This window comes from Chiloscyllium punctatum, chromosome 18 (assembly GCF_047496795.1).
Source record: "Chiloscyllium punctatum isolate Juve2018m chromosome 18, sChiPun1.3, whole genome shotgun sequence".
Taxonomy (NCBI): Eukaryota; Metazoa; Chordata; class Chondrichthyes; order Orectolobiformes; family Hemiscylliidae; genus Chiloscyllium; species Chiloscyllium punctatum.
In genome coordinates, this window is record NC_092756.1 from 93,547,606 (window position 1) to 93,575,431 (window position 27,826).

Below are 27,826 nucleotides of genomic sequence, written 5' to 3' on the forward strand. Positions count from 1 at the left end.
TATCTTTCCTTTAACACAGTGAGTTATTATGATTTGAAATACATAGCTCAAAACAATCATTCAAGAGTCACCTTCAACAGAGACTTAGATCAATACCAAATAAGAGAAAAAAGTGCAAGACTATTGGGATAGAACAGGGTAATAAATGCTGTCCCAGCCAGTGATGCCCGTGTCCCACAAGTAAATAAAGTAAATCTCACTGAACAGGACTTTCAAAGAACTGGGACATGCATGATGGGCTGAATGGCCTCCTTATGCTGTAAGCTTCCTTGATTCTATAAACCAGACCCTCCAGGGAAATGGGTAATGAACATGTAAATTATATCATACATATTGGACAATCATCAATTAAAAAAAATGACCTCGCCTCTCACTTTCTGTGGCAGGATCATCTGTTAGACAATGAATTCACTTTTAATTGTCTCTGGCAAGGGCAGACCCAATAATATGATGTTTTCTTGTGTTCTGTTGCCTGCAGGGGGTTACATATCCGGCATGCCATGGAATTTGGAGCAAATGGGCACCTCCCTTGGAGCGAAGCCGGCTTGCTACTACCTCCTTCTGTGGTAATCGATCCTTTTAGACCTTTAAACAATAGACTGTTTCATAGGGTGGTCAGGCAGAGGCCTGACCTGCGTTTTATGAAGGCAGTGTTTGTGCTGACAGTGGCAACTGTGGGCAACCACACATGTGCACTCATTCCGGACTGAGCGTGTGCACAGTTCCAAACTCTAATGCCGTCACGTAGACTTTACACAGTTGGCTCATAGTGGAGAAAGAAAGCATTCCAATCTCTCTATGGCACCCTTGCGTCCTTTAACCCTTTGGGTCAATCTCTGCTCCTGTTAAGGGGTGGGCATCAGCAGAATCCGGCCTTACCTTTGTCCACTGCCAGGCCTAGTGAAATTACTGCTGAACTGTGAATCCAGAGACCCAGTTAATGTTCCAGGTGACCCAGGTTGGTTTGAATCCTGCCATGACAAATGGTGAAATTTATAATTCAATAAAAATCTGGAATTAAAAGTTTAGTGAAATCATTGAGAATCGTAGGAAAAAACTATTGATTCACTAATGTCCTTTAAAGTAGAAAACTGACACTTCTCATGTCCAATATCTTGCCCTTTCCCTGTAATCCTTGATTCCCCTATTGATGAAGAATCTATCTATCTTAGCCTTAAAAATACACAGGGACTCTACTCCCCCACAGCTCTCTGTGGCAAGGGGTCCCAAAGACTCACAACCCTCTAAGAGGTAGAAATTCCTTCTCATCTCAGTCGTTGGCATTCCCATATTCTGAAACTATGCTTGCTATTCTAGCCTCTCACATGAGGGGAAACACCCTTTCAGTATTTACCCTGTCAAGCCCTGTAAGAATTCAACATGTTTCAATGAGATCACCTCTCATTCTTCTAAACTCCAGTGAGTAGAGAGCTAACCTGGTTAGCCTTTGCTCATAAGACAATCCTTCTATACCGAGGATCTTCCTAATAAACTATCACTGAACAGCTTCCAACAAAATTATATCTTTCCTTAAATAAGGGACCAAAACTGCTCTCAATACTCCAGATGTGGTTTCACCAACACTTTTCATAGTTGAAGTAAGAATCCCCTCCTCTTCCACTCCACCACCACCCCTCCCTTGAAGTAGCAACCAACATCCCACTAGCCTTCCTGATTACCTGCTGAACCTGTGTGCTAGCTGTCTGTGTTTTGTACCCCCAAGTCCCGTTGTGTTGTAGCTTTCTGTAATTATTTCCCATTTAGAATATGGACTTGGGGACACAAAATGTAAAAGATAGGTTCTTGTTTATTAGTAAGTAATTTCAAGGTTATTTGTTCAATTTTGTTAAGAAACATCAACTTAGATATGATAAAGTAGCTAAATATACATAGAAGGTATACAATCCTTGACAGTTGAGGGTGGTTCACTGATACCAGGAGACAAATAGATGGTTGGATGTGTTTGAGTTGATCTCTGTAGTTTGTATGGACAGCATCTAGCCCGTGTGATAGGGAAGCCTTCCCCATTTTTCCTGGTCCATCTTTCATCTGAAGCTGCGCAATTTGCACTGCCACTTGAAGTGGTTTTCTACTTTTTTACTTGTGGTGCTCTCAAACGTCTATCCTAAAGAATTGCCAATTTCAGCAGAAGGTCTGCCTGGAGCTCTCACTCTCTGCTGAACATCTTGTGTACTGAAGAATCATTGAATCACTGCAGTGCAGAAAGAGGCCATTTGGCCCATTGAGTCTGCAATAACCTACCCCCACAAGAACCACTGCCCATACCATTCCAGTAACCTGGCTGTATGATTGGTGATTCCTGTTGTGAAATTTAACAATCCACCCTCTCTGGTGGTCATAAAAGATTCCTCATGGCACTATTTTGAGGATGAGCAGGAATGTTCTGTCTGGAGTCTTTTGTCCCTCTTTCAACATCATAAAAATAATCTGGCCCTTAATCTCCAAGACACATTTACAACTGGCAAAACTCAGAAGCCATTAAGTTAGATGATAGATTTATTTTGATTTCCATGAACTCCTTCATCTATTAAATGCATAAATATTGGAGAAGAGTAAAATAAACCCAGTGACCTTTGACTGGTATTTTCCTTATCCAACTGAACTGGATCTTGGTGACAATAAACACTTTGAGTGATCAACGGCAGGACTAGGTAGAGGGGATGTTGACAGTAGGTGGGAGTGGATGAGATAATAAAACCTCCAGGCAGGTCTTCGACCAAAGTTGGTGACCCGGCAGGGAGAGAGATAGATGTTCGTGTGGTCTCAGCATCAATGGGTATGTGGCAAAGTTGGCCAAATGGATGTGAGAGAAAGATCAGCCATCATGAGTGGAATCTTTCCAGCCCCTGAACAATGGGGGTATGGACCAGAATGTTGGGAGAATGGTGTGAAATCAGCAATGAGGAGCTTCCCACTGTCAAGAGCTTAAAATCCTATTTTCCCCACCAAATATTGAACGGTAAGATGAGATTCTTGCTCGTGGGTGGTGAGACAGCTATTCGTATGCATTAATATCCTTGTTATTACATACTCCTTGATGTGGAGTTTCCCATTCCCCCACCCTCCAGATAGAAACTAGATGGCAACTATTACCAACATGAAAGTCAGAGTGTGTGCCGGGTGTCTCCAGCTCACCTCTCTGGACCTCCGTCACTCACAAACATCTCAGGACACACTCTGTGGGCAATGGCTACATGCCACTTCTTGTCCAGCAGGACCTACAATTCCCTGCCCTCAAAGCAAAATGCCAAATACCCTCTCCCCGACATGTCCGGGACAAATACATTGAACTATTGAGGGCAATTGCAGGCTGCCAGCAATTGATGGGGTATCCAGTTGGCGCTAAGGATGGTGCTGGTACCAGGAATCCTGGATGGTGCCCATCTGAACATCCAGGGAGAATGCAAGAAGGCATAAGAGTATGGTGCACAGGTAAGGAGGTGTGTTTAGGAAGATAGCATGAGGAACTCTCACCAAAACTGAGACTTAGTCGGTTTCTGATAAGATTCAACCAAATGTAATTGAATGTTGGAAAATGTTTCAGGGGCTGAATGGCCTCCACCCATTGCTCATGTTCCGCTATTTAAGAATATCCCATCTCAGTAACACTTTGGTTATGTGCACTCTTTCTTTTGCAGGTTCCTATGCAGGGGCAGTGATAGCAATGCCTCTGGCAGGGATCCTTGTCCAGTACTCAGGGTGGTCTTCAGTCTTCTATGTCTATGGTACGGATTGTATTATCACGAGTATATTAGAATAAGTATGTTAGAGAAAGGGTTAACTGTAGGAGGTGGCATGAATTCATGATCATAGAATCATAAAATCTCTATAGTATGGAAACAGACCATTCGGCCCATCAAGTCCACATGACCCCTCCAATGAGCATCCCACCCTCCCCACCCTATCACTGTAACCTACATTTTCCATGGATAATACAACTAACCTGCACATGCCTGGACACTATGGGCAATTTAGCACGACTAATCCATCCTAACCTGTACATCCCTGGACTGTGGAAGGAAACCGGAACACCCAGAGGAAACCCACACAGACACGGGGAGAATGTGCAAACTCCATACAGACAATCGCCTAAGAGTGGAATCGAACCCCGGGTCCCGGAAGTGACAATATTTCTGTTGAATAAAGGGAACTATGGAGCTATGAGGGAGGAGCTGGCCAAAGTTCAATGGTGCAATACCTTAGCAGGGATGACAGTGGAGGAACAATGGCGGATATTTTTGTGTATAATGCAGAAGTTGTAGGATCAGTTCATTCCAAAAAGGAAGAAAGATCCCAGGAGGAGGCATGGGTGGCCGTGGCTGATGAGGGAAGTTAAGAAAAATATAAAGTTAAAAGAGAAAAAGTATAACATAGCAAAGATAAGTGGGAAAACGGAGGACTGGGAAGCTTTTAAAGAACAATGAAGGATTACTAAGAAGGAAATACGCAGAGAAAAAATGAGGTACGAAGGTAAACTGGCCAGGAATATAAAGGAGGATAGGAAAAGCTTTTTTAGTTATGTGAAAGGGAAAAAAATGGTTAAGTCTAAAATTGGGCCCTTGAAGACAGAAACAGGGGAATATATTATGGGGAACAAAGAAATGGCAGAAGAATTGAATTGGTACTTCAGATCTGTGTTCACTGGGGAAGACACAAGCAATCTCCCTGAGGTAACAGTGGCTAAAGGACCTGCACTTAAGGGAATTTATATTTGCCAGGAATTGGTGTTGGAGAGACTGTTAGGTCTGAAGGTTGATAAGTCCCCGGGGCCTGATGGTCTACATCCCAGGGTACTGAAGGAGGTGGCTCGAGAAATCGTGGATGCATTGGTGATTATTTTCCAGAGTTCAATAGATTCAGGATCAGTTCCTGCAGATTGGAGGGTGCCTAATGTTGTACCACTTTTTAAGAAAGGTGGGAGAGAAATTATAGACCAGTTAGTCTGACCTCAGTGGTGGGAAAGATGCTGGAGTCTATTATAAAGGATGAAATTACAATATACCTGGATAGTAGTAACAGGATAGGTCAGAGTCAGCGTGGATTTATGAAAGGGAAATCATGCTTGACTAATCTTCTGGAATTTTTTGAGGATGTAACTCCGAAGATGGATGAGAGAGATCCAGTAGATGTAGTGTACCTGGACTTTCGGAAAGCTTTTGATAAAGTCCCACATAGGAGGTTTGTGAGCAAAATTAGGGCGCATGGTATTGGGGGCAAAGTACTAACTTGGATTGAAAGTTGGTTGGCTGATAGGAAACAAAGAGTAGTGATAAACGACTCCATTTCGGAATGGCAGGCAGTGACCAGTGGGGTACCGCAGGGATCAGTACTGGGACTGCAGCTTTTTACAATATATGTTAATGATATAGAAGATGGTATTAGTAATAACATTAGCAAATTCGCTGACGATACTAAGCTGGGTGGCAGGGTGAAATGTGAGGAGGATGTTAGGAGATTACAGGGTGACCTGGACAGGTTAGATGAGTGGTCAGATGCATAGCAGATGCAGTTTAATGTGGATAAATGTATGGTTATCCACTTTGGTGGCAAGAACAGGAAGGCAGATTACTACCTAAATGGAATCAATTTAGGTAAAGGGGCAGTACAAAGAGATCTGGGTGTTCTTGTACACCAGTCAATGAAGGTAAGCATGCAGGTACAGCAGGTAGTGAAGAAGGCTAATAGCATGCTGGCCTTCATAATAAGAGGGATTCAGTATAGAAGCAAAGAGGTTCTTCTGCAGCTGTACAGGGCCCTGGTGAGACCACACCTGGAGTACTGTGTGCAGTTCTGGTCTCCAAATTTGAGGAAAGACATCCTGGCTATTGAGGGAATGCAGCGTAGGTTCACAAGGTCAATTCCTGGAATGGCGGGACTACCTTACACTGAAAGACTGGAGCGACTGGGCTTGTATACCCTTGAGTTTAGAAGACTGAGAGGGGATCTGATTGAGACATATAAGATTATTAAAGGATTGGACACTCTGGAGGCAGGAAACATGTTTCCGCTGATGGGTGAGTGCCGAACCAGAGGACACAGCTTAAAAATATGGGGTAGACCATTTAGGACAGAGATGAGGAGAGATTTCTTCACCCAGAGAGTGGTGGCTGTGTGGAATGCTCTGCCCCAGAGGGCAGTGGAGACCCAGTCTCTGGATTCATTGAAGAAAGAGTTGGATAGAGCTCTCAAGGATAGTGGAATCAAGGGTTATGGAGATAGGCAGGAACAGGATACTGATTTAGGATCAGCCATGATCATATTGAATGGTGGTGCAGGCTCGAAGGGCAGAATGGCCTACTCCTGCACCTATTGTCTATTGTCTGGTGCTGTGAGGCAGCAGTGCTAACCACTGAGCCACCGTAGAGAAAAGTGACAGAAGGAACTAAAGTAGTGGTGTGTTCAATTACCACAGAGATGTTACAGGGGTCAATTAACTCAGATTACCATGACAGTTCCACCATCTCAACCTTGCCTTTCACCTGAGACATGGTGACCTTCAGATTAAACTCATCACCAGTCTCTCTCTCTAATGAGAGAACAGCCTGATGGGGCTATGGTGACTTTAGGACCATACGAACAGGAGGAGGCCATTCAGCCCCTTGAGCCTGTCCCACCATTGAATGAGATCATGGCCGATCTGTGCCTAACTACATATACCTGCCTTCGGCCCTAATCTCTTCATACCTTTTCTTAACAAAAGCCTGTCCAACTCAGATTTAAAATCAATGACTGATCCAACCTCCACTGCCATTTGTGGAAGTGAGTAGCAAGCCTCTCCAACCCTTTGTGTGTAGATGTGCTTCCTAACATCTCTTGTGAACAGTCTGGCCCTAATTCTTAGACTAAGCCCCCTAGTTCTAAACTCTCCAAGCAGTGGAAATACTGTAGTTTACCCTGTCACTACCCTGACTTTACCTTTACTTTATCTAGAAATGTTAAAGTTTTCTTGTTTTATGACTAACAATCATTCAGAATTATTGGAGCTCTGCCAACCCAATGGTAATATTCGTACAAGGGTCAACTTTCAAGTTGGATTGATAAGTATACTTGTGATAGAGTTGCAGTTCAGAAAACAATGGTACATTCAGAGTAACAGGGAATGATTCACTCCCACTTGGTACTATATTGCCTATGTGTTTGCCTCAGTGTCAACTCCTGTACAAGAACAACATATGCACAGTCAGAGGGAATGATTCACTCCCATCTGTTCACTTTGGCGTGTGTGTGTCTCTGTATAAGCTCCTGTGCACAGAAAATGCACATTGTTCAAAGAAAATAAGCTTTATTCATTTTCATCCTAAGCCAGTTCACAGGGGTATTATAAAATGATAGTTAACATGGCCTGTTAACAAAACCTTTTTTTTGTCAAAGAGCTATATTTTAAGGGGTGTCAACAGTGAGAAAAGACATGGAAGTACCAGTGTCAGACTGGGCTGGTTAAAATCCAAAGTCAGGAGTCACACGACACCAGCTTGTAGTCGAACAGGTTTATTTGTAATCACAAGTTTTCAGAGGGACGCTCCCTCATCAGGTGAAATATGAAAGGCTCACACTTCACCTGACAAAGGAGCAGTGCTCTGAAAGCTTGTGATTTCCAATAAACCTGTTGGACTACAACCTGGTGTCGTGTGGCTCCTGACTTCAGTGAAAGAGAGAGAGGGAGAGAGGACCTGAGGTTGAGGAAGGGAGTTTCAGAGATCAGGTCCCAGCATCTGAACGCACAGCAACTAATAATGGAGATTCTCAAGTGGCCAGAACTAGAGGAGCCATGGTATTATATCATGTTATTTGGGATATGAATATGTATTCAAGGTGCTATATTTTAATGCAGCACTGCAGTCACATGCCAAGTACAATTTATCAGTGGTTTCTCACCCTTCCAAGCTACCATCTAGAAGGACAAAGGCGGCAAATACTTGGGGATATCACCAGCCTGCAGATACCCCTCCAAGCACTCACCATCCTGACTTGGAAATATATCACCATTCCTTCAGTGTCGTTGGACCAAAATCCGAGAACTCCCTGCCTAACGGCATTGTGGGTATCCCTGTACCTAGTGGATTGCAGCGGTTCAAGAAAGCATTGCCTTCTCAAGGGTAATTAGGGATGGGCAATCGAGGCTAGTCCAATCAGCGAGGCCCATATGCCAGGGTGAATTACAAAAAAAAATGTAAGACGGCTAAGAAATATTCCCAACGACAGTTTTGAGTTTACTGTGCAATTATTTTTAAAGTTTAGGAATCAAATGATGTGACCGAAGCTGTGTGTGGGGCTGAAGGAGGTTGGAGAGGTGGGGAGAAGGAGCCACGGAGTGGCTAAGAACCGAAGACGAGAATATGAGTCAGTAGAATTGTTGGTACGTCTTACTGCTGAATACCCCTGAATTAAGTGAGTGGTGAGGCAGGGGCAGGTAGTGGGTGGGAGGAGACATTCAGTGAAGTCACCACCCCTGTGGTTTTTAACTGCCCATTCTGCCTTTGTGGACATTGAGTAAGGATGGAAATGGGTAATTCCTTGATACCAACCCCCTTAGTCCCAATAACAAAGGTGTGTCCAGTTCCCAGCCATCCCTGCTCGAGAGTTTACCTGCCCAAACTAGATGAGGGAAGAGGTAGGTTTTGGAATTTGAAAATATGTTCACTTAATTCTTTTTCACAGGGAGTTTCGGCATGGTGTGGTACATTTTCTGGCTGCTGGTGTCTTATGAGAGTCCAGCTAAACACCCAACCATTACCGAGGAAGAGAAGACCTACATAGAGGAATCTATTGGAGAGGGCGCCAACTTGATGAACCCTCTTGTGGTGAGCGGGCACTTTTCCTCACCTGTTGGTAATGGGGAGAAACCAAAAGTCCAAGATATCATGTCAATGTGGGTGTCAATCTTCACCCCAACACCCCCCAAACCCCATTGCCTCTCCCCACTGTCAGCTCCAGTGCAACTTTGTCTCTGAGACACAAAAGGTTCAAATCGGACTCTAGGAATGCAGCACAAAATATCAAAGCTGATTCTCCCAAAGAGCACTGAGGAAGAGCCATGCTGTCAGAGGCACTGTGGCTTGGACGGGAAGCTAAGGCTTTTGAAGTTGATAAGATCTTCAAGAACTGTCTGAGCCAACATTCACCCCTCGGTCAGTATTCACACAAACAGACTGTTGTTTCTGGGACCTCCTTGTGTGTAAATTGGCTGCTAAATTTCTGATATTGCAACAGTGACTGCATTACCTAGCTGCCAATGAGATGTCCACACAGGCAGTCCCCCGGGTAGTGAGCGGGTTCCATGCTGGAGCCTGTTCATGAGTAGATTTGCAAACATCTGGTTCATGAGTGTCCTTGAGAGAGGGAAAGCAGGCATCCTTACCTCTTCGAGATTAACAGTCACTCCAGACACCCACAGGCTTTAACTATGCTCTGAATGGCCGAGCCAGCGATTAGGGACTGCCAACAAATCCTGAACTCGCCAACGATGCCCATATCCCATGAAAGAATGAAATAAAGAATTTACAGGATTCATGATTTGGAGATGCTGGTGTTGGACTGGGGGTGTACAAAGTTGAAGATCACACAACACCAGATTATAGTCCAACAAGTTTATTTGAAAGCACCAGCTTTCGGAGCACTGATGAACAACCACCTGATGAAGGGGCAGCGCTCTGAAAGCTAGTGCTTTCAAATAAACTTGTTAGACTATAACCTGGTGTTGTGTGATTTTTAACTTTGTACAGAATTCATTGCAGCCTGAAGGATTGACCTCAATGTGAGAAGAGTGGGTTTATTTCGAGGGATGAGAAATATTGATCCCATGCTTTGATTTGTTGTGTTACCTGGACAGAAATTCAAAGCGCCCTGGCGTAAGTTTTTCACATCGATGCCTGTCTACGCTATAGTTGTCGCCAACTTCTGCCGCAGTTGGACTTTCTACTTGCTGTTGATCAGCCAGCCGGCCTACTTTGAGGAGGTGTTTGGGTTCGAGATCAGCAAGGTACCAAATATGTGCTTTTCATGTAAATATTTGCGGTTGTAAAAAAAAAATTGGCTTCCTCTACAATTTTCTTTAGAAGTGCACCCTCCTCATTGTTGAGGGGGCAGGGTGGGGTCAGGAAAGGACCTGACCTACCTACAGACTTAACAAGACCAGGCTTTAGCAAAGCAAAGACCTGAGAGATGTCTTTAAGATTATGGAAGGATTTGACACAGTAGCTTAGAGAAGATTATTCCATTTGTGGAATAAGTGAGACCTTGGAACCATTAAGTGTAAGATGGTCACCGAGTCCAATAGCATGTTCAGGAGAGACGCGTGTTTACCCAGGGAATAGTGAGAATGTGGAATTGACGTTATATGACAGAGTCAAGCCACATGGATGCACTTAAGGGGAAACTACCTAAACACATGAGGCAGAAAGGAATGAAAGGATAGGTCAATAGGGTGGGATAAAGAGGGGTGGGGGAGGTTCATGTGAAATATAAATATCAGAATGGAGCAAATGGGCCTAATGGCCTGTTTCTATGTTGTCAGTTCTTTATGATGGGAGATCACTGGACCACAGAGTCAGCTCTGCTGGGGAGTAATCTGCCAGGAAGTGAGTAGTGGAGTTGAAATGAGGCCTGGGATGAGAGAGGCACATTGGGGAGTTGAAGTCATTTTGTTAATTCAATGCCTGAGAGGAATTTCTACTCCAGCCTGTATGAAAAGCTGCCTAGAGAATCAGCAACACATGAACCCCATTGCATTTCAGGTTTGACGATTTCTGAACAGAGAGACATGTTACTGAAGCTTTCCGACTTGCACTTGTCAGGACAGATGCAAGAATGCCAAATTTCAGAGCCTTGCAACAATTCGGACTTTTGGAAAAAAAAGATGTTGATTGATTGGCAAGATGGGCTGAGGCTAACCAATCAGCGTTCTTTTTTCTTGTGGTATGACTTGTTGTGATGGTTTGAAATTTGGCATTCTTGCATTTGTCCTGATGAAACCCAGAGAGTACAAAACAGCATGTTTCCCTGTTCAGCAAGTGGGTGTTCTCATTTCAGATTGTTAACTCTGTGTTGAACTCTCTCTCAACATAGGTCGGCCTGTTGTCTGCTCTCCCCCATCTCGTCATGACAATTGTCGTGCCCATTGGCGGGCAGTTAGCGGACTACCTCCGAGCCAAGAAAATCATGTCCACCACCAACGTCAGGAAGATGATGAACTGTGGAGGTAAGTTTCTGCAAGGCAGGCCAAACAATATGCTGCTCTCCATCACAGCCATCAACTGCATTAGTAACTCTTAGTTATGCATGAGTGACTGCTTATGTGCCCAATATTCTACGTCCTCCTCCATATCTTAACTCAACCTAGACCATACTGCTCAAATAATTCCAGCTGGCTTGATTGCAGCCTCCAAATATTTAAACTCATCCAAACTACTGCAGCCCCTATCATAAGGTGATATTTATCCATCATCCCCACATTTCTCTCTGATGATACCCTTTGCCAAACATCTTGGGATGTTTAACTATATTGAGGTCCATCATTCCTACATTTCTTTCTTATAGTACTCTTTGCAAAACATCTTGGGATGTTTAACTACGTTAAGGTGCTATATAAATGCAAGTGGTTGTTGATGAATTGATATCCATCTATTAAATTCAGCCCGAGAAATAATTACACTTCTGGAATAGCTAGTGCCATGATTGCAAATTGTAGCCCCCACTCTCCCTTTCTTTCATCATTCGCATTAGACAGACCTTGTGGTGCAGTGGGTAGTGTCCCTCCCTGAGAGCCAGGAGTTCCAGGTTGCTGGGCATGTATTCACAACATTGGCTCCAGCAGACTGATAATTAAGCAGTCCATTCTTGTAACACATTAATGGCGGGTGGTCAAAGAATTGCAGGTCTGTCATGATTTGATGCCCATCAAGCTGTAATCACTTGCCTCTCCCTAACAGAGAGAGAGAGAGAGAGAGAGTGAGGGAGAGAGATGCCTACATTCGCCTTACAAGACTGTAGTTAGTTACAGAGATGGATGGATAAGCCGAAGCAGCTTGCTTTAAGTCATTCTTCGCAACAGAACCAGACAGTTCAAGCTGCAAGATTCCTGGAGGAACCTGAAGCTGCTAGCGAGGAGCAGAGAGAACACAAAAGGGCCAACCAAAGCAACAAACCTCAGTTTCCAATATCAAATCGAAAATGGCTGACAACTCATTTCCCACTTTGCCACAGGGACCACACTGCAGAAAGACTCTGTTGGCTGTGAAATGCTTCCGAGTGTCCTGCAGTCATTAAAGACACTACAGAAGAATGTAAGAACTAGGAGCAGGAGTAGGCCATCAGACCCGTCGAGCCTGTTCTGCCATTCAATAAGATCGTGGCTGATCTTTTTGTGGACTCAGCTCCACTTACCCACCATCACCCTTAATTCTTTGACTGTTCAAAAACCTATCTACCTTTGCCTTAAAAACATTCAACGAGGAAGCCTCAACTGCTTCACTGGGCAGGGAATTCCACAGATTCCCAATCCTTTGGGTGAAGAAGTTCCTCCTGAGCTCAGTCCTAAATCTGCTCCCTCTTATTTTGAGGCCTTGCCCCATAGCTCACCCACTAGTGGAAACAACCTCCCTGCTTCTATCTTATCTATTTCCTTCGTAATTTTACATGTTTCTGTAAGATTCCCCCCCTCATTCATCTAAATTCCAATAAATATAATCCCAGTCTGCTCAATTTCTCCTCATAAGCCAACCCTCTCAACTCCAGAATCAATCTCGTGAACCTCCTCTGCACCCCTTCTCGCATCAATACATCCTTTCTCAAGTAAGGAGACCAAAACTACCCACAGTACTCCAAGTGTGGCCTCACCAGCACCCTGTACAGCTACTGCATAACCTCGGAGAAGGTGAGGACTGCAGATGCTAGAGATCAGAGTCGAGAGTGTAGGGCTGGAAAAACACAGCAGGTCAGGCAGCATCCAAGGAGCAGGAGAATCAACATCTCAGGCATAAGCCCTTCATCTTGAATTCCTGCTCAGGCCATTCCTGATGAAGGGCTTATGCCCGAAACATTGATTCGCCTGCTCCTCGGATGCTGCCTGACCTGCTGTGCTTTTCCAGCACCACTCTCTCAACTCTGCAGCATAACCTCCTTTTTTTTTTAAACTCCATCCCTCTCACAATGAAGGACAAAGTTCCATTTCCCTTCATAATTTACCTCCTGCATCCACAAACCATTTCTTTGCGATTTATACATAAGGACTCCGAGGTGTCTCTGCACAACAGCATGCTGCAATCTTTCACAAAATAAAGGCAATATTTTCGGTTTTCTCAAAAAACTAATGATACAGTGGTGCTCTTAACCCACTTAAGCATTCCACTTTAATAAATTAAGGAAGATATTTTGTAATCAATTGTTAGTAACCAGGGTGGGACCCCAGAAGGCAGGATGGAAGACCTGTTACTAAGACTAATGCCTGACGGGTACACCCAACCCTTTGTGATGATAACTTTAATTCATTCATGGGATGTGGGTCTTACTGGCTAGACCAGCATGTATTGCCCTGAGGGAGTTAAGAGTCAACCACATTGCTATGGGTCTGGAGTCCCATGTAGGCCAGACCAGGTAACTAAGGCAGTTTCCTTCCCTCAAGGACATTAATGGACCGGATGGGTTTTTCCCCACAATCAACTCATGGTCATCATGAATTCCAGATTTATCTTGAATTTAAATTTCCCCGTCGGGATTCGAACCTGGGTCCCTCGAACGTTACCTGGGACTCTGGGCTAACAGGGCAAAGATGAGGACTGCAGATGCTGGAAACCAGAGTTTAGATCAGAGTGGTGCTGGAAAAGCACAGCAGGTCAGGCAACATCTGAGGAGCAGGAAAATCCCCTCATGAGGAATTCATGAGGGCTACACTCTCTCAGAACTGCAAGGGACCTACTCTGTACTATATTCTAAGAATATAGTTTCTGGGCTAGCAGTCCAGCGATAATACCATCAGGCCATCAGCTGTGAAAATAGGCCTGTAAGCCCCTAAACTCTGAAATTCCTCCTCAAACCTCACCATGCACTTTTTAAATTGATCCTTAAAAGCCACCTCTTTAACTAAGATTTTGAGCACCTCCCCTAAAATCTCATGATTAAAGCAAAATACTGTGGATGCTGGAAATATGAAACCTTGTGATGAATCTTTGTTTGCATGTGCCTTGGGATGCTATATAAATGCAGTATAAATGCTGTTTAGAATCTTCACTGTTTGAGGTAAAGCTTCTCTTGTTTTATTTTTCTCGTCTGAAGGTTTCGGAATGGAAGCAACCTTTCTGTTAGTGGTGGGCTTCTCTCACACAAAAGGAGTGGCTATTTCTTTCCTCATCCTTGCCGTTGGCTTCAGTGGATTCGCAATTTCAGGTGATTAAAGATCTCATCCTCAGTTTCACCAGGTACTGTTAGGGGCAGTATGAACCAAGAGCAGGAACGCGTCTGTATTTGCCGTATGTCAGCATGTGTTTTCTCTCACTTAAAATTTGGCACCGCACAAATGGGGGTATGACTCAACTGAACCCATCTTGTATCTTGCTTTTCTGCTGAAGGCTTCAATGTTAACCATCTGGACATTGCACCACGCTACGCCAGCATCTTAATGGGTTTATCCAATGGAGTGGGCACTTTATCCGGGATGGTGTGCCCTTTAATCGTGGGAGCAATGACAAAGCATAAGGTGAGCAGACCCGTGCAGAAACTACCATAGTTCCAGACCAAACAAAAACCAAACGAACTGTGAATGCTGGAAGTGATAAGATAAGACAGACATAGAGAGGATGTTTCCACTGGCAGGTGATACTAGGACAAGGGGGTATAGCCTCAAAATTAGGGGGAGCAGATTTAGGATGGAATTGAGAAGGTTGTGAATCTGTGGAATTCCTTGCCCAGTGAAGTAGTTGACGTTGCTTCAGTAAATGTTTTTAAAGTTAAGATAGCTATTTTTTGAATAATAAAGGAATCAAGGGTTACGGTGAGAGGGTGGTTAAGTGGAGCTGAGCCCACGAAAAGACCAGCCCCAATCTTATTGAATGGTGGAGTAGGCCCCGAGGGGCCAGACGGCCTACTCCTGCTCATCGCTCTTATGTAAGTGAGAAGCAGAAACAGAAACTGCTGGAAAAACTCAGCAATTCTGGCAGCATCTGCGGAGAGCAATCAAGAGAATCTGAGCAAGGTTCACTCAACCCGAGACGTTAACTCTGATTTCTCTCCACAGGTCCTGCCAGACCTGCTGAGCTTTTCCAGCGACTTCTGTTTTTGTTTGTGACCGTAATTTCAGAGTTAAAGCACTCTCGACACACTTCGAGAGGGGAAAAATGTGAAATAGTCATCAGCAAGCTTCTTGATTCATTTGTGGGACATGGGAATCACTGGCTGGGCCCAGCATTTATTGCTTGTCCTTAGTTGCCTCTTGAGATGGTGGGGGTGAGCAGCTGCCTTGAAGCACTGCAGTCCTTGTGCTGTAGGTAGACCCACAATGCCCCTGAGGGAATTCACAGGATGTTGACCAATCATGGTTGATTGGTTGATCTCCTCCAGCTCTGATATTCCAACCTTGGAAAGGTGCTTAGACCATAATGAGGAGAAGTAGCCCATTCAGCTCATTGAGTCCGCACTGCAGTTCAAAGCCTTTGTGGTTGGTCTTGATCACTTTCCTCCCTTTTCCCCATAACCCTTGCTTCCCTTACTGATTAAAAATCTGTCAGTCTCAGCCTTGAATACATAAGGTCCATAAGACGCAGGAGAAGTAGGCCAATTGGCCTGTTGAATTGCTCGACTCTCGGTGAACTGCAGGAGTCGGTACAGTAATGGTATTCCACTCCCCAACGCAGCCTTGTCAGAGAGAGAGTTAAAATATTTTATTCCCCTTCCTCACTGGCAATTCAGGGATGGCCGACATATCTCGAGTCAGTGTGTGCCTTGGAGATGGTGGTGTTCCCATCCTGTCTACACTGCAGGATAAGTGGACAGTCTGGATGGGGAGGGTAAACCAGCAGCAGGAGGTTATGGCCTTGACACTCCTTGAGGGCAAAACCCACAAATTGGAGTGGCCTGTTATCGGCAGAGAGGGGCGGTGCTGCAAGCTTTTCTGGCAGAATAGGGAGAGCACTCCTGCTCTCTTCTAGCCCACAGGGAGGGCTGATAGAGCCTGGAGAACCTAGTGGAGTTTGTAGCTCCCAGCTCCCTCCCACTGTCTGAGCCTCCTGAATCCCTGAAGGAAGCCCGGGACCGACCATCAATGTTAGATCCCCAAAAGGGCACGGGCATGTCATCTTTACCAGCGAGAAGGACAAGGGCAGCAGATATGTGCTGACACCATCCTCCCGCTGTAAGGTTGCTTGCGAGCACATGCCATGTGGCAGCACTGTGGCTTGGTGGTTAGCACTGCTGCCTCACAGCGCCAGGGTCCCAGGTTTGATTCCCGCCTCGGGTGACTGTCTGTGTGGAGTTTGCACATTCTCCCTGTGTCTGTGTGGGTTTCCGCCGGGTGCTCTGGTTTCCTCCCACAGTCCAAAGATGTGCAGGTCAGGTGAATTGGCCATACTAAATTGCCCATAGTGTTAGGTGTATTAGTCAGGGGTGAATGTAGGGGAATGGGTCTGGGTGGGTTGTTCTTTGGAAGGTCGGTGTGGACATGTTGGGCTGAAGAGCCTGTTTCCACACTGTAGTGAATCTAATCTAATCCTGACTTGGATGGGGGCTGTTCCTTCAGATCAAAGTCCTGGCACTCCCTCCTTAATGACGCCATGTGGGTATCCTGACACTACACCAACTGCACCAGTCCAAGTCAGCAGTGCAACACTATCTTGCACAGGTCAACTAGGGACAAGCCCAGCCAGCAATGCCCACACGTTCTGAAAATATCTTTATAAAAGTGAGCTTCAGCATTCGTGAGAGGACCCTTGTAGGTTCACAATATCAATTGCTACTTTCAGAAAAAAAGCAAATTGTTGACATGTCCTGTTGTTACCCGGGTTCAATTCCACCCTCGGGCAACTATCTCTGAGAAGTTTGCACATTCACCCTGTGTCTATGTTGGGTTCCCTGCCACAGTCCAAAGATGTGCAGGTTAAGTGGACTTGAAGCCCCACAGTGTGGAAGCAACCCATTTAGCCCATCGAGTCCACACTGACCCTCCAAAGAGCATCCCTGCCAGACCCTACCCTTGCATTTCCCATGGCTAATCCACCCAGCCTGCACATTTTTGGACTGTGGGAGGAAACTAGAGGAAACCCATGCAGACAAGGAGACAATGTGCAAACTCCACACACAGTCGCCCGAGGCTGAAATTGAACCCAGGTTCCTGCTGCTGGGAGGCAGCAGGGCTAACCACCGAGCCATCGTGTAGCCCTTTGGCCATGCTAAATTGCACAGTGTCAAGGGATGTGAGGGTTAGGTGGGTTGGCCAGGGGAATTGCAGGGTTATAGGGATAGGGTCTGCTGGGATGCCCTCAATGGCCTGCTTCCACACTGTGGGAATTCTCTGATTATGTTTTAACCCCTCTGCTGTTGGATATGATTAATACTTTGGCCTGGGCATCTGATTATGGGTGGCATGGTGGCATGGTGTCTTAGTGGTTAGCACTCGTGCCTCACAGTGGCAGGGCCACGGGTTCAATCCCAGCCTCAGGATCATGTGGTTTGCACGTTCTCCCTGTACCTATGTGGCCTTCCACCAGGTGCTCTGGTTTCCTCCCACAATCCAAAGATTTGCAGGTGAGGATGAATTGGCCATGGGAAATTGCCCACAGTGTTCAGGGATGTGTAGGTTAGATGCATTAGCAGGGGTAAATGTAGAGCAATAGGGTAGGGGAATGGGTCTGGGTGGGTTACTCTTCAGAGGGTCAGTGTGGACTGGTTGGACCAAAGGGCCTGTTTCCACACTGTAGGGATTCTATGATTGCAGGAGTCTTCTAACAGCCCGCTGTGTTTTGATTTTTTTTTTATGCCACGGCTTGTGAAACAAAAAGACCCGCGAGGAGTGGCAGTACGTGTTCCTGATCGCCTCCCTGGTTCACTACGCGGGGGTGATATTCTACGGCATCTTCGCGTCCGGGGAGAAGCAGTCGTGGGCGGAGCCCGAGGAGCTCAGCGACGAGAAGTGCGGCTTCATGTACGAGGATGAGTTGGCGGCCGAGGTGGAGGATGGCTACGGGAGCTATGGCACCACGGGCACCACCAACATCACCAACGGGGGCTGGACCAATGAGTGGGACAGGAAGGAGGAGTTCGTCCAGGAGCAGGGCAAGGATGCGTACATGTACGGCAGCGTCCAGGACAGGGACTTATCCTGAGCTGGGGCTGGGGGAGGTGGGTGGGCTTTAGGGGGTGGGGTGATGCAGCTTGCCCATTATAACACCAACCTCCCGTTCCCTCAACAACCAAAACTGGACGGGCATTGAGTCTTGTGGCGGAGGCATGGTAGACACTATTGTATAGAAATAGCCAATTGTTTAAAGGGTAACTTCACCTTATTTTCATCCCAAGGTTTGAAAGGCCCTCTATTCTAATGTCTTTCTGTGTATGTGTACATGTGTGTGTCTGTGTGTGTGTGTACATGTGTGTGTCTGTGTGCATACATGTGTGTGTGCACATGTGTGTGTACATGTATGTGTGTGCATGTGCGTGTGTGTGCACATGTGTGTGCACGTGTGTGTACATGTGTGTGTACGTGTGTGTTGTGTATGTGTGTGTTGTGTACGTGTGTGTACGTATGTGTACGTGTGTGTATGTGTGCGTTGTGTACTTGTGTGTTGCATACGTGTGTGTGTACATGTTGTGTGTTGTGTACGTGTGTGTGTTATGCACGTGTGTGTTGTGTATGTGTGTGTTGTGTATGTGTGTGTACATGTGCATGTGGGTGTACATGTGTGTTGTGTGCGTGTGTGTGTTGTGTACATGTGTGTGTGCACGTGCGTGTTGTGTACGTGTATGTTGTGTACGTGTGTGTGTTGTGTGCGTGTGTGTGTGCATGTGCGTGTGTGTTGTGTATGTGTGCGTGTGTGTGTTGTGTATGTGTGTGTTGTGTACGTGTGTGTACGTGTGTGTGTTGGGTACATGTGTGTGTTGTGTACATGTGTGTGTGTACGTGTGTGTGTTGTGTACGTGTGTGTACATGTATGTGTGCAGTGTACGTATGTATGTTGTGTATACGTGTGTGTACGTGTGTGTGTGTTGTGTACGTGTGCGTGTTGTGTACATGTGGGTGTGTGTGTTGTGTACATGTGTGTGTTATGTACATGTGTGTGTTGTGTACGTATGTGTTGTGTACATGTGTGTATGTGTGTGTTGTTTACATGCGTGTGATGTGTACGTGTGTGTGCACGTGTGTGTGTTGTGTACGTGTGTGTGTACATGAGTGTACATGTGTGTTGTGTACGTGTGTACATGTGCATGTGTGTGTGTTGTGTACATGTGTGTGTACGTGTGTGTTGTGTACATGTGTGTGTGTTGTGTACGTGTGTGTGTTGTGTACATGTGTGTGTTGTGTACATGTGTGTGTACGTGTGTGTTGTGTACATGTGTGTTGTGTACGTGTGTGTGTTGTGTACATGTGTGTGCGTGTGTGTGTGTGCTGTGTACGTGTGTGTTGTGTACATGTGTGTGTTGTGTACATGTGTGTTGTGTGCATGTGTGTTGTGTACGTGTGTGTTGTGTGTGTTGTGTACGTGTGTGTTGTGTATGTGTGTGTACATGTGTGTGTATTGTGTGCGTGTGTGTTGTGTACGTGTGTGTGCATGTGTGTGTGTTGTGTGCGTGTGTGTGTTGTGTACGTGTGTGTGTTGCGTACGTGTGTGTTGTGTATATGTGTGTTGTGTGCATGTGTGTGTTGTGTACGTGTGTGTTGTGTACGTGTGTGTTGTGTACGTGTGTGTTGTGTACGTGCGTGTACATGTGTGTGTGTTGTGTACGTGTGTGTGTTGTGTACATGTGTGTGTTGTGTACATGTGTGTAGTGTGCGTGTGTGTGTTGAGTACGTGTGTGTTGTGTACGTGTGTGTTGTGTGTGTGTTGTGTACGTGTGTGTTGTGTACGTGTGTGTACATGTGTGTGTGTTGTGTGTGTGTGTGTTGTGTACGTGCGAGTTGTGTACGTGTGTGTGTTGCATACGTGTGTGTTGTGTACGTGTTTGTACGTGTGTGTTATGTACGTGTGTGTACATGTGTGTGTTGTGTATGTGTGTGTTGTGTACGTGTGTGTTGTGTACGTGTGTGTGTACGTGTGTATGTTGTGTACGTGTGTGTTATGTACATGTGTGTGTGTACGTGTGTGTGTGTTGTGTATGTGTGTGTGTTGTGTACGTGTGTGTACGTGTGTGTGTTGTGTACATGTGTGTTATGTACATGTGTGTGTACGTGTGTGTTGTGTGTGCATGTGTGTTGTATACGTGTGTGTGTTATGTACATGTGTGTGTATGTATGTGTGTGTTGTGTACGTGTGTGTGGTGTGTACGTGTGTATGCATTGTGTACATGTGTGTGTACGTGTGTGTGTGTTGTGAACGTGTGTGTATGCGTGTGTACATGTGTTGTGTACGTGTGTGTGGTGTGTACGTGTGTATGCATTGTGTACATGTGTGTGTGTGTGTTGTGAACGTGTGTGTATGCGCGTGTACATGTGTTGTGTATGTGTGTGTGTGTGTTTGCACAGTCAAGAAAGATTGCTGGTGGGAGTAATTTGTCCTTTATCAATGTGCCAGGCCACTCTCAGCTGAAAATTATGTTTGACTTCCTCCACTGATTCATAATGTACACCTTCCTGTCCTTACTGTTTCTCCCCTGTATTAAATTCCCCTCATTTGTTTTTGGGCAGGAGATGGAAGAGGACAGGGATTACCGATTGGAAAAGGAGGGATGGTGCTGGGCAAGAGGCAGGGACAGGAATCACAGGGCACGGCCCAAGTCAATTGTTTAAAGGAGAACTTCACCTTTGCATCCCAGGCAAGGTCAAAGAGCCTCGTACTGGTGTGTGGTGTGTGTGTGTTTGTGTGTGTAAGAGAGAGACAGGGAGGCAGAGAAAGAGAGAGTTTGTGTGCGTGTGAGAGAGAGAGAGTGTGTGTTTCTATGAGAGAGAAAATGTGTGTGTATGAGAGAGAATGTGCATGTGTCAATGTGAGTGTGTGTGAGAGAGGGTGTGAGAGAGTGTATGTGAGACAGAGAAAGAGAGCATGTGTGAGTAAGAGAGAGAGAGTGTGTGTGTGAGAGAGAGTGTGTGTGAGAGTGTGTGAGAGAGATAGTGTGCGTGCTTGTGTGTGAGAGAGAGAGTGTATGAGAGAGAATGTGTGTGTGTCAATGTAAGTGTATGTGAGAGTGCGTGAGAGAGAGTGTATGTGAGACAGAGAGAGAGCATGTGTAAGAGAGAGAGAGTGTGTGTGTGAGACAGAGAGTGTGCGTGAGAGTGTGAGAAAGACAGTGTGTGTGTGTGTGTATGTGTGTTTGTGCACATGTGTGTGTGTGTGTGAGAGAGAGTGTGTATGTGTTTGTATGAGAGAGAACATATATGTGTGTAGAGAGGGGGTGTGTGTGAGAGAGAATGTGTGTGTGTCAATGTGAGTGTGTGTGAGAGAGTGTGTGAGAGAGAGAGTGCATGTGACACGAGAGAGCATGTGTGAGTAAGAGAGAGAGACACAGTGAGTGTGTGAGAGAGAGAGTGTGTGAGAGTGTATGAGAGTGTGCGCGAGAGAGACAGTGTGCCTGTTGCGTGTGTATGTGTGTTTGTGTGTGTGTGAGAGGGAGGGAGAAAGTGTGTGTGAGAGAGAGGGAGAGAGGGAGAGAGTGTGTGTGTGTGTGAGAGAGAGACAGTGTGAGTGTGTATGTGTGTTTGTGTGTGTGTGAGAGAGAGTGTGTATGAGAGAGAGGGAGAAAGTGGGCGTGTGTGTGAGAGAGAGAGAGGGAGAGTGTGTGTAAGAGAGAGAGAAGAGAGAGAATGTATGTGTGTGTGAGAGAGAGAGACAGTGTGTGTGTGCGTGTGTGTATGTATTTGTGTGTTTGTGAGAGAGTTTGTGTGTGTGTGTGTGTGAGAGAGAGAGAGAGAGAGAAATATTGCTGCGAATCTAGAGATCCAGGTAATGCTCTAGGGTCCATGCTCAAACCCTGTCATGACGGATTTGAATTTGATTTTTTTAAAAAAACAAAAAGTCTAACAATCACCATGAAATTGTTGGAAAAATCCACTTGCTATTGCCCTTTGGGGAGGGAAATCTATCATCCTTATCTGGTCTGACCCCAGACCCACGGCAATGTGGTTGATTCTTCACTGCCCTCTGGGCAATTAGGAATGGGCAATAAATGCTGCCCACACCCTGTGAGTGAATTTTTAAAAAGCACACAGACCCTGCCCTCAGCCCGAGAACAGTGGCCTCTCCATAGTCCTGTCCTGGGTCCCAGTCATTGAGCTCTGGAGAGAAATTAAAGTTGATCCACATCCAATGCTGCCTGCACCCCTCCTGACTGAGTTCACCCCTCTCTCCAGACTCAAAGGTAAGTGTTAAGGTGGAGTACATGGTTTATTTGCCCTCCCTGTTCCCTCAGTTCCAGTGTGACCTGCCCCCTCCCCCTCCCCCACCCCAACAAGGGAAATTGGGCACTCCGAGGCCTACACTTGCTGCTCCATCATTGTCGCTGAAGCCAAAGGGTTCTCTTTTGATTTCATTTACATTTCTTCAAAGGGCATGGGTCAGTCCAGTATTTGTTGCCCACCCTTTATTGCTCTTAAGAAGGTGCTGGCGAGCTGCCTCTACTTGAACCACAGCAGATCACGTACACTCCGCGGCTCTGTGGTGGAAGGAATGCCAGGATTTTGACCGAGCGTTCTCCCTCTCAAAGGACTGGGATACTCACTGAGCAGACAGCGCTGCCGTTTTGAAATCACAGCGAGCTGGAAGGAGCAGCACTGTGGGCGCATTTAACACTGTCCCATCACTTCTCCCCCTTCCTGCCACTGCCATGGTGAGGGAAGGAGACTGCCCTGTGCTACGGAGGAGATCCCTTTGCTAATCTTTCACGGGATGTGTGAAGGTAGAGGTGACCTTCAGTCCAGCGTAGGTACACCCACACTTTTGCTGGGGAGGGAACTTGAGGAACTAACTGAACTGATAGCTCCAAGCACCCAGGGGCCAGTATTGGGGCCAAAGTTCTCTTGCAATGGGATGCTTATAACAAACAACGACTTTGAGAGTGTGTGGTTATGATTGTGTGTTTGTGAATGCTTGTTCCTTTTCATTTTGGTTCTCTCATTCTCCCTGTGAATACCCAATTCCGTAACTCTGCATCTTCCCACATTATGGGAAAGATGTGGATGCTTTGGAGAGGGTTCAGAGGAGGTTTACCAGGATGCTGCCTGGAATGGAGGGCTTATTTTACGAAGAAAGGTTGACTGAGCTCAGAATTTTTTCATTGGAAACAAGAAGGAAGAGAGGGGACCTAATTGAGGTGTACAAGATAATGAGAGGCACAGATAGAGTTGATAGCCAGAGACTTTTTCCCAGGGCAGAAATTGTAAACACAAGGGGTCATAGTTTTAAGCTGTTTGGCGGAAAGTATAGAGGGGATGTCAGAGGCAGGTTCTTTACGCAGAGAGTTGTGAGAGCATGGAATGCATTGCCAGCAGCAGTTGTGGAAGCGAGGTCATTGGGGATATTTAAGAGACTGCTGGACACGCAAATGGTCACAGAAATGTGAGGGTTCATACATTAGGTTTACCTCACATGAGGATCAATGGTCGGCACAACATCGTGGGCTGAAGGGCCTGTTCTGTGCTGTACTGTTTTATGTTCTATTATGAGGCTGATGTCGTAATATTGAATGACTACGATTCAAATCTCCTGCGTGTTCTACATCCATGTAGGCACGAGATGTCACTGACGGTTGACTGTCCAGTGAAGCAGTCCCAGTATTGCCCCCAGCATTGGAACTGGGATCTGAAAGCCTCACAGCACTAGGGATCCAGATTCGATTCCAACCTCAGGTGACTATCTGTGTGGCATTTGCACATCCTCCCTGTGTCTGTGTAGGGTTTCCTCCCACAGTCCAAAGATGTGCAGGTTAGTTGAATTGGGCATGCTAAATTGCCCTAACGTGTCCAGGGAAGGGCAGGCTAGGTGGATTAGCCATGGGTAAATACAGGTATAGAATGGGATAAGTGTCAGTGTGGACTCAATGGGCTGAACGGCCTGGTTTCATACAGTAGGAATTCAATGATTTCCATGGCCTCTTCAGTATGTTGTCCCTCATCATGTCATGGTCTCTAACAGACCACCAACCAGAGGGTCCCAGCCATTCACTCACCATGCCACCGTACAACAACAGCTTGTTTTTATATAGCACCTTCCACTTATTTAGAAGTCCCATGGCACTTCACAGGAGTGTTGTAAAACAAGTATGATTCTGAGCCTCTGAAGGAGATGTAGGCAAGTGTGCAAATAGCTTTGTCAAAGAATAGCTTGAAGAAATGTCTTAAGGGGGGAGCAGGAGGTGGCGATGTTTCAGTGTGGAATCCTGAGCATAGGGCCCAGGCACCTGCAGTTGCCAAAGGTGGAGGACAAAGACACTGGAACTTTAGTAGGACAGACTCTTACAGGTTTGTAGGGCTGGAAGAGATTACAGAGTCAGGGAGAGATGAGACCATGAAGCGATTGGAAAACAAGACTGACAAGGGTTCACTAATGTCCTTCGGGGAAGGAAATCTGCTGTCCTCATTTGGTCTGGCCTACGTGTGACTCCAGATCCTAAGCAATGTGGTTGACTCTCAAATGCCCTCTGGGCTATTGGGAATGGGCTCTGAATGCTGGCCGAGCCAGTGACGCCCTCATCCCATGAATGAACAAAAAGAAATCTTCAACATCAAAATGTTGCTTGAGATGGAGCTAATGTAAGCCAGTGAGCACAGTCAAGTGAGAAGTAAATGGAACTCAGTACAAGTTAAAACAGAGTTAAGACAGGGCAGAGTTTTGGTAACCTCGCATTTGTAGAGGGTAAGACCTCGCAGATCCAGCCAAAAGCAAGTTGGAACAAACCTAACTGCTCTCCAATTGTGCAGGCAAAGAGTGAAAGGGTGGGGGTGGTAAATTTTTCTATAATATTTCATACCTTCAGGATAGTTCAGCGTGTTTAATAGCTAAAGAAGTACTGGTGAGTGTAGTCAGCGTATCCCAGAAATGTGCACACTATTCATTTATAGTATCATGGAAAGGGGGCATCGCTGGGTGGGCCAGGATCCGTCATGCCCATCCCTAATTGCCTCTTGAGACGGTGGGGGTGAGCTGCTCTTTGAACCGCTGCAGTCCATGTGCTCTCAGGACACCCACTTACACCATTAGGGAGGCAGCTCCGGGCTTCTGACCCAACGACAGTGAAGGAACGGCGATATATTTCCAAGTCAGGATCGGGGAGGGTGTGATTTAGAGGGGAACGTGCAGGGGGTGGTGTTCCCATGAATCTGTTACCCTTATCTTTAAAGATGGTAGTGGTCACCGATTTGGAAGGTGCTGTCAAACTAACTTAGAGGCTACAGTGGGACAGGTTAATGACACGTGATACTAATAGAACTCCACCCCGTCCTCCATGCCATCCATACAGCTCAATGGCAGAACCCACACAGTCAGAAGTGCCACAGAAACAAGAGATCAGATCATTAGGCCTCTCTCAAAGTGCAAAACTGAAGGCAACTCTTTAGCAGGAGGTAAGAGAGGCAGACGCAGCAGCAGTGGTGATAGCATAATGGTAATGTAACTGGACTCAGGCCAATGTTCAGGGACATTGATGTGAAGCCACCATGGCAGATGGTGAAACTTGAATTCACTAAGATCTGGTATTAAGAGCTAGCATAATGATAACCATGAAACCGTTGTTGATTGTCAGAGAAAAAAAAATCCCATCAGGCTCACTAGTGCCCTTTAGCAAAAAAAATCAACAGCCCTTACCCGATCTAGCTACCTGTGATTCCAGACCCACAGCATTATTAAAGAGAGAATATTGGCCCAGCCAGTGAATCCTGTGAAACAAATAAAACACAACAAGCCAAGGAGAGTTTTTCAGAAGCTCCTCAGAGAAGCAAACTTCCCATTCTCCAAAGAAACATGAGCGCAGAAAGGCAGCTTGAAACATCAAAGCCAAGGGAATAACACCCACTAGGAGAAAGTGAGGACTGCAGATGCTGGAGGTCAGAGTCACCTACACCGAAGAAGATTGAGAACAGCGTTCGCCAGTGAAGGAGGAGGAGAACACACAAAGGGGGAAATGTAACGGGACAGTGGGAGGGGAAGAGCAATAAAAATAAAGGCATTCAAACTGCTTATTAGCAAAGGAGACCACCAGCTACCAACCCAACCAACCTGCCAACAAAAGCCACCCTAAAGCCAAATCAAAATACATTGCACACGTCTAGTCCAGTTAACGGTTTTAATTGAACAATGGTGGGTCAATTTGAATACTGGATTGACTACTGGAACGAGCTCAAAGGACTGAACAGACTCCTTCTGTTCCTGGACGTCAGAGATTGCTGATTTGCTGCTACTCTTCCCCCTCCTCATTGTATTTTGGCCTCAGCTGGAATGTCATTGTTCCGTGTACGTCGCTTCGCATCTCACCAAACTCCCCCCTTCTTCCACACATCACACCCCACCCCCCCCCACCTCCCCCACCCCCCCCATAGCCGTTTGCGATATCGCCTTCGTTATTCACAAACCTTGGCAAGAAAATTGAATAAAAAATATCGCACAAGGCAACTATTTAAAAAAAAAAGTTCCTTTCTCATGATTGTTTATCAGTTGACCTTCAACATCTCCAGAGCACATGTGAAAAGCAGTCAAAGGTCTAGACAATATTTAGACCTAGTGCAGCAATGTTGGGAATGTGAATACCCCATGATGGCACACGCCAATAAAAGAAAGTTTCAGTTTCCCCTGTACATTTTTCGCCCAATCTTTCTCTGGTTACTCCTTAACATTCGGGTAGTGATTTCCTTCCAGGCTTTTAAAGTTTGGAAAATTGGGGAGAAGGAAAGTGATAAAAGTGTGGAGAGGTGTTCATGAGTTCCCAGGATTGACACACTGTAGACATTCCTCTCAAATCTTGCCTGTATTCAGTGCTGACCTTGTATATAACATTTAGTGAAGTGGAAACAGTGAGGACAATTTGGTGAGACCTCATCAAGAGTGTTGTGCACCATTTTGGTCTCTGAAGGGATATCACTGCTTTACAAACCTTCAGAGAATTTACTCAACTGACCCCTAGGATGAAAGGACTTGAAGGGGGAGAGATTTTGGGCATACACTCCCTGGAGTTACAGGCAATCGTGTTGAGACACACAAAACCTTGAGTTGTTTTGACTGGGGGTCTTTCCTGTTTCGGGGAGTCTAAAACCAAACATAAAGTTAAAAATCACACAACATCAGGTTATAGTCTGACAGGTTTATTTGGAAGCACTAGCTTTCGGCGCACTGTTCCTTCTTTGGGTGGTAGATGAGGGGTCTCCAGTAGGGTAGGAGTTGAAGTGGAATTCTTCTCTGAAAGGGTAACTCTGCTTTGGGATTCTCTGCCTCAGTCAGCAGCAAGGGCAATGAATTTGTTCTTGGCTGAGTTTGATTTCTGATCAATGAGTCATGGGAGACAAGCAAGGAAGCGCTTATATTAGACTCCGGCATTAAAAGGCTGGGATCCTGGACAGGCAGAGAAGAGAAACAGAGTTGGCCCATTGGAATTTGATTGAGGGGAATTGAACACGAACGTGCTTAAACATTGGAATTCTATTTAAGGGAATAAATATAGGAAAGGTCGGTTGGAATTTTCCTGACAGTGA

General features: G+C 45.8%; 1 protein-coding gene across 1 annotated transcript in view; it reads left to right on the top strand.

Annotated features, from left to right (window-relative positions):
* LOC140489341 (vesicular glutamate transporter 1) overlaps window positions 1–27,294 on the top strand; it is a 79,579-nt gene extending 52,285 nt beyond the window's left edge. The window contains exons 5-12 of the mRNA XM_072588798.1: window positions 479–566; window positions 3,660–3,746; window positions 8,680–8,822; window positions 9,851–10,000; window positions 11,086–11,218; window positions 14,290–14,400; window positions 14,583–14,710; window positions 18,003–27,294. Of these exons, the coding sequence (XP_072444899.1) occupies window positions 479–566; window positions 3,660–3,746; window positions 8,680–8,822; window positions 9,851–10,000; window positions 11,086–11,218; window positions 14,290–14,400; window positions 14,583–14,710; window positions 18,003–18,326 (1,164 nt within the window). The 3' untranslated portion in view covers window positions 18,327–27,294. The remainder of the gene's footprint in view (window positions 1–478; window positions 567–3,659; window positions 3,747–8,679; window positions 8,823–9,850; window positions 10,001–11,085; window positions 11,219–14,289; window positions 14,401–14,582; window positions 14,711–18,002) is intronic.
* Window positions 27,295–27,826: the final 532 nt, after the last annotated feature.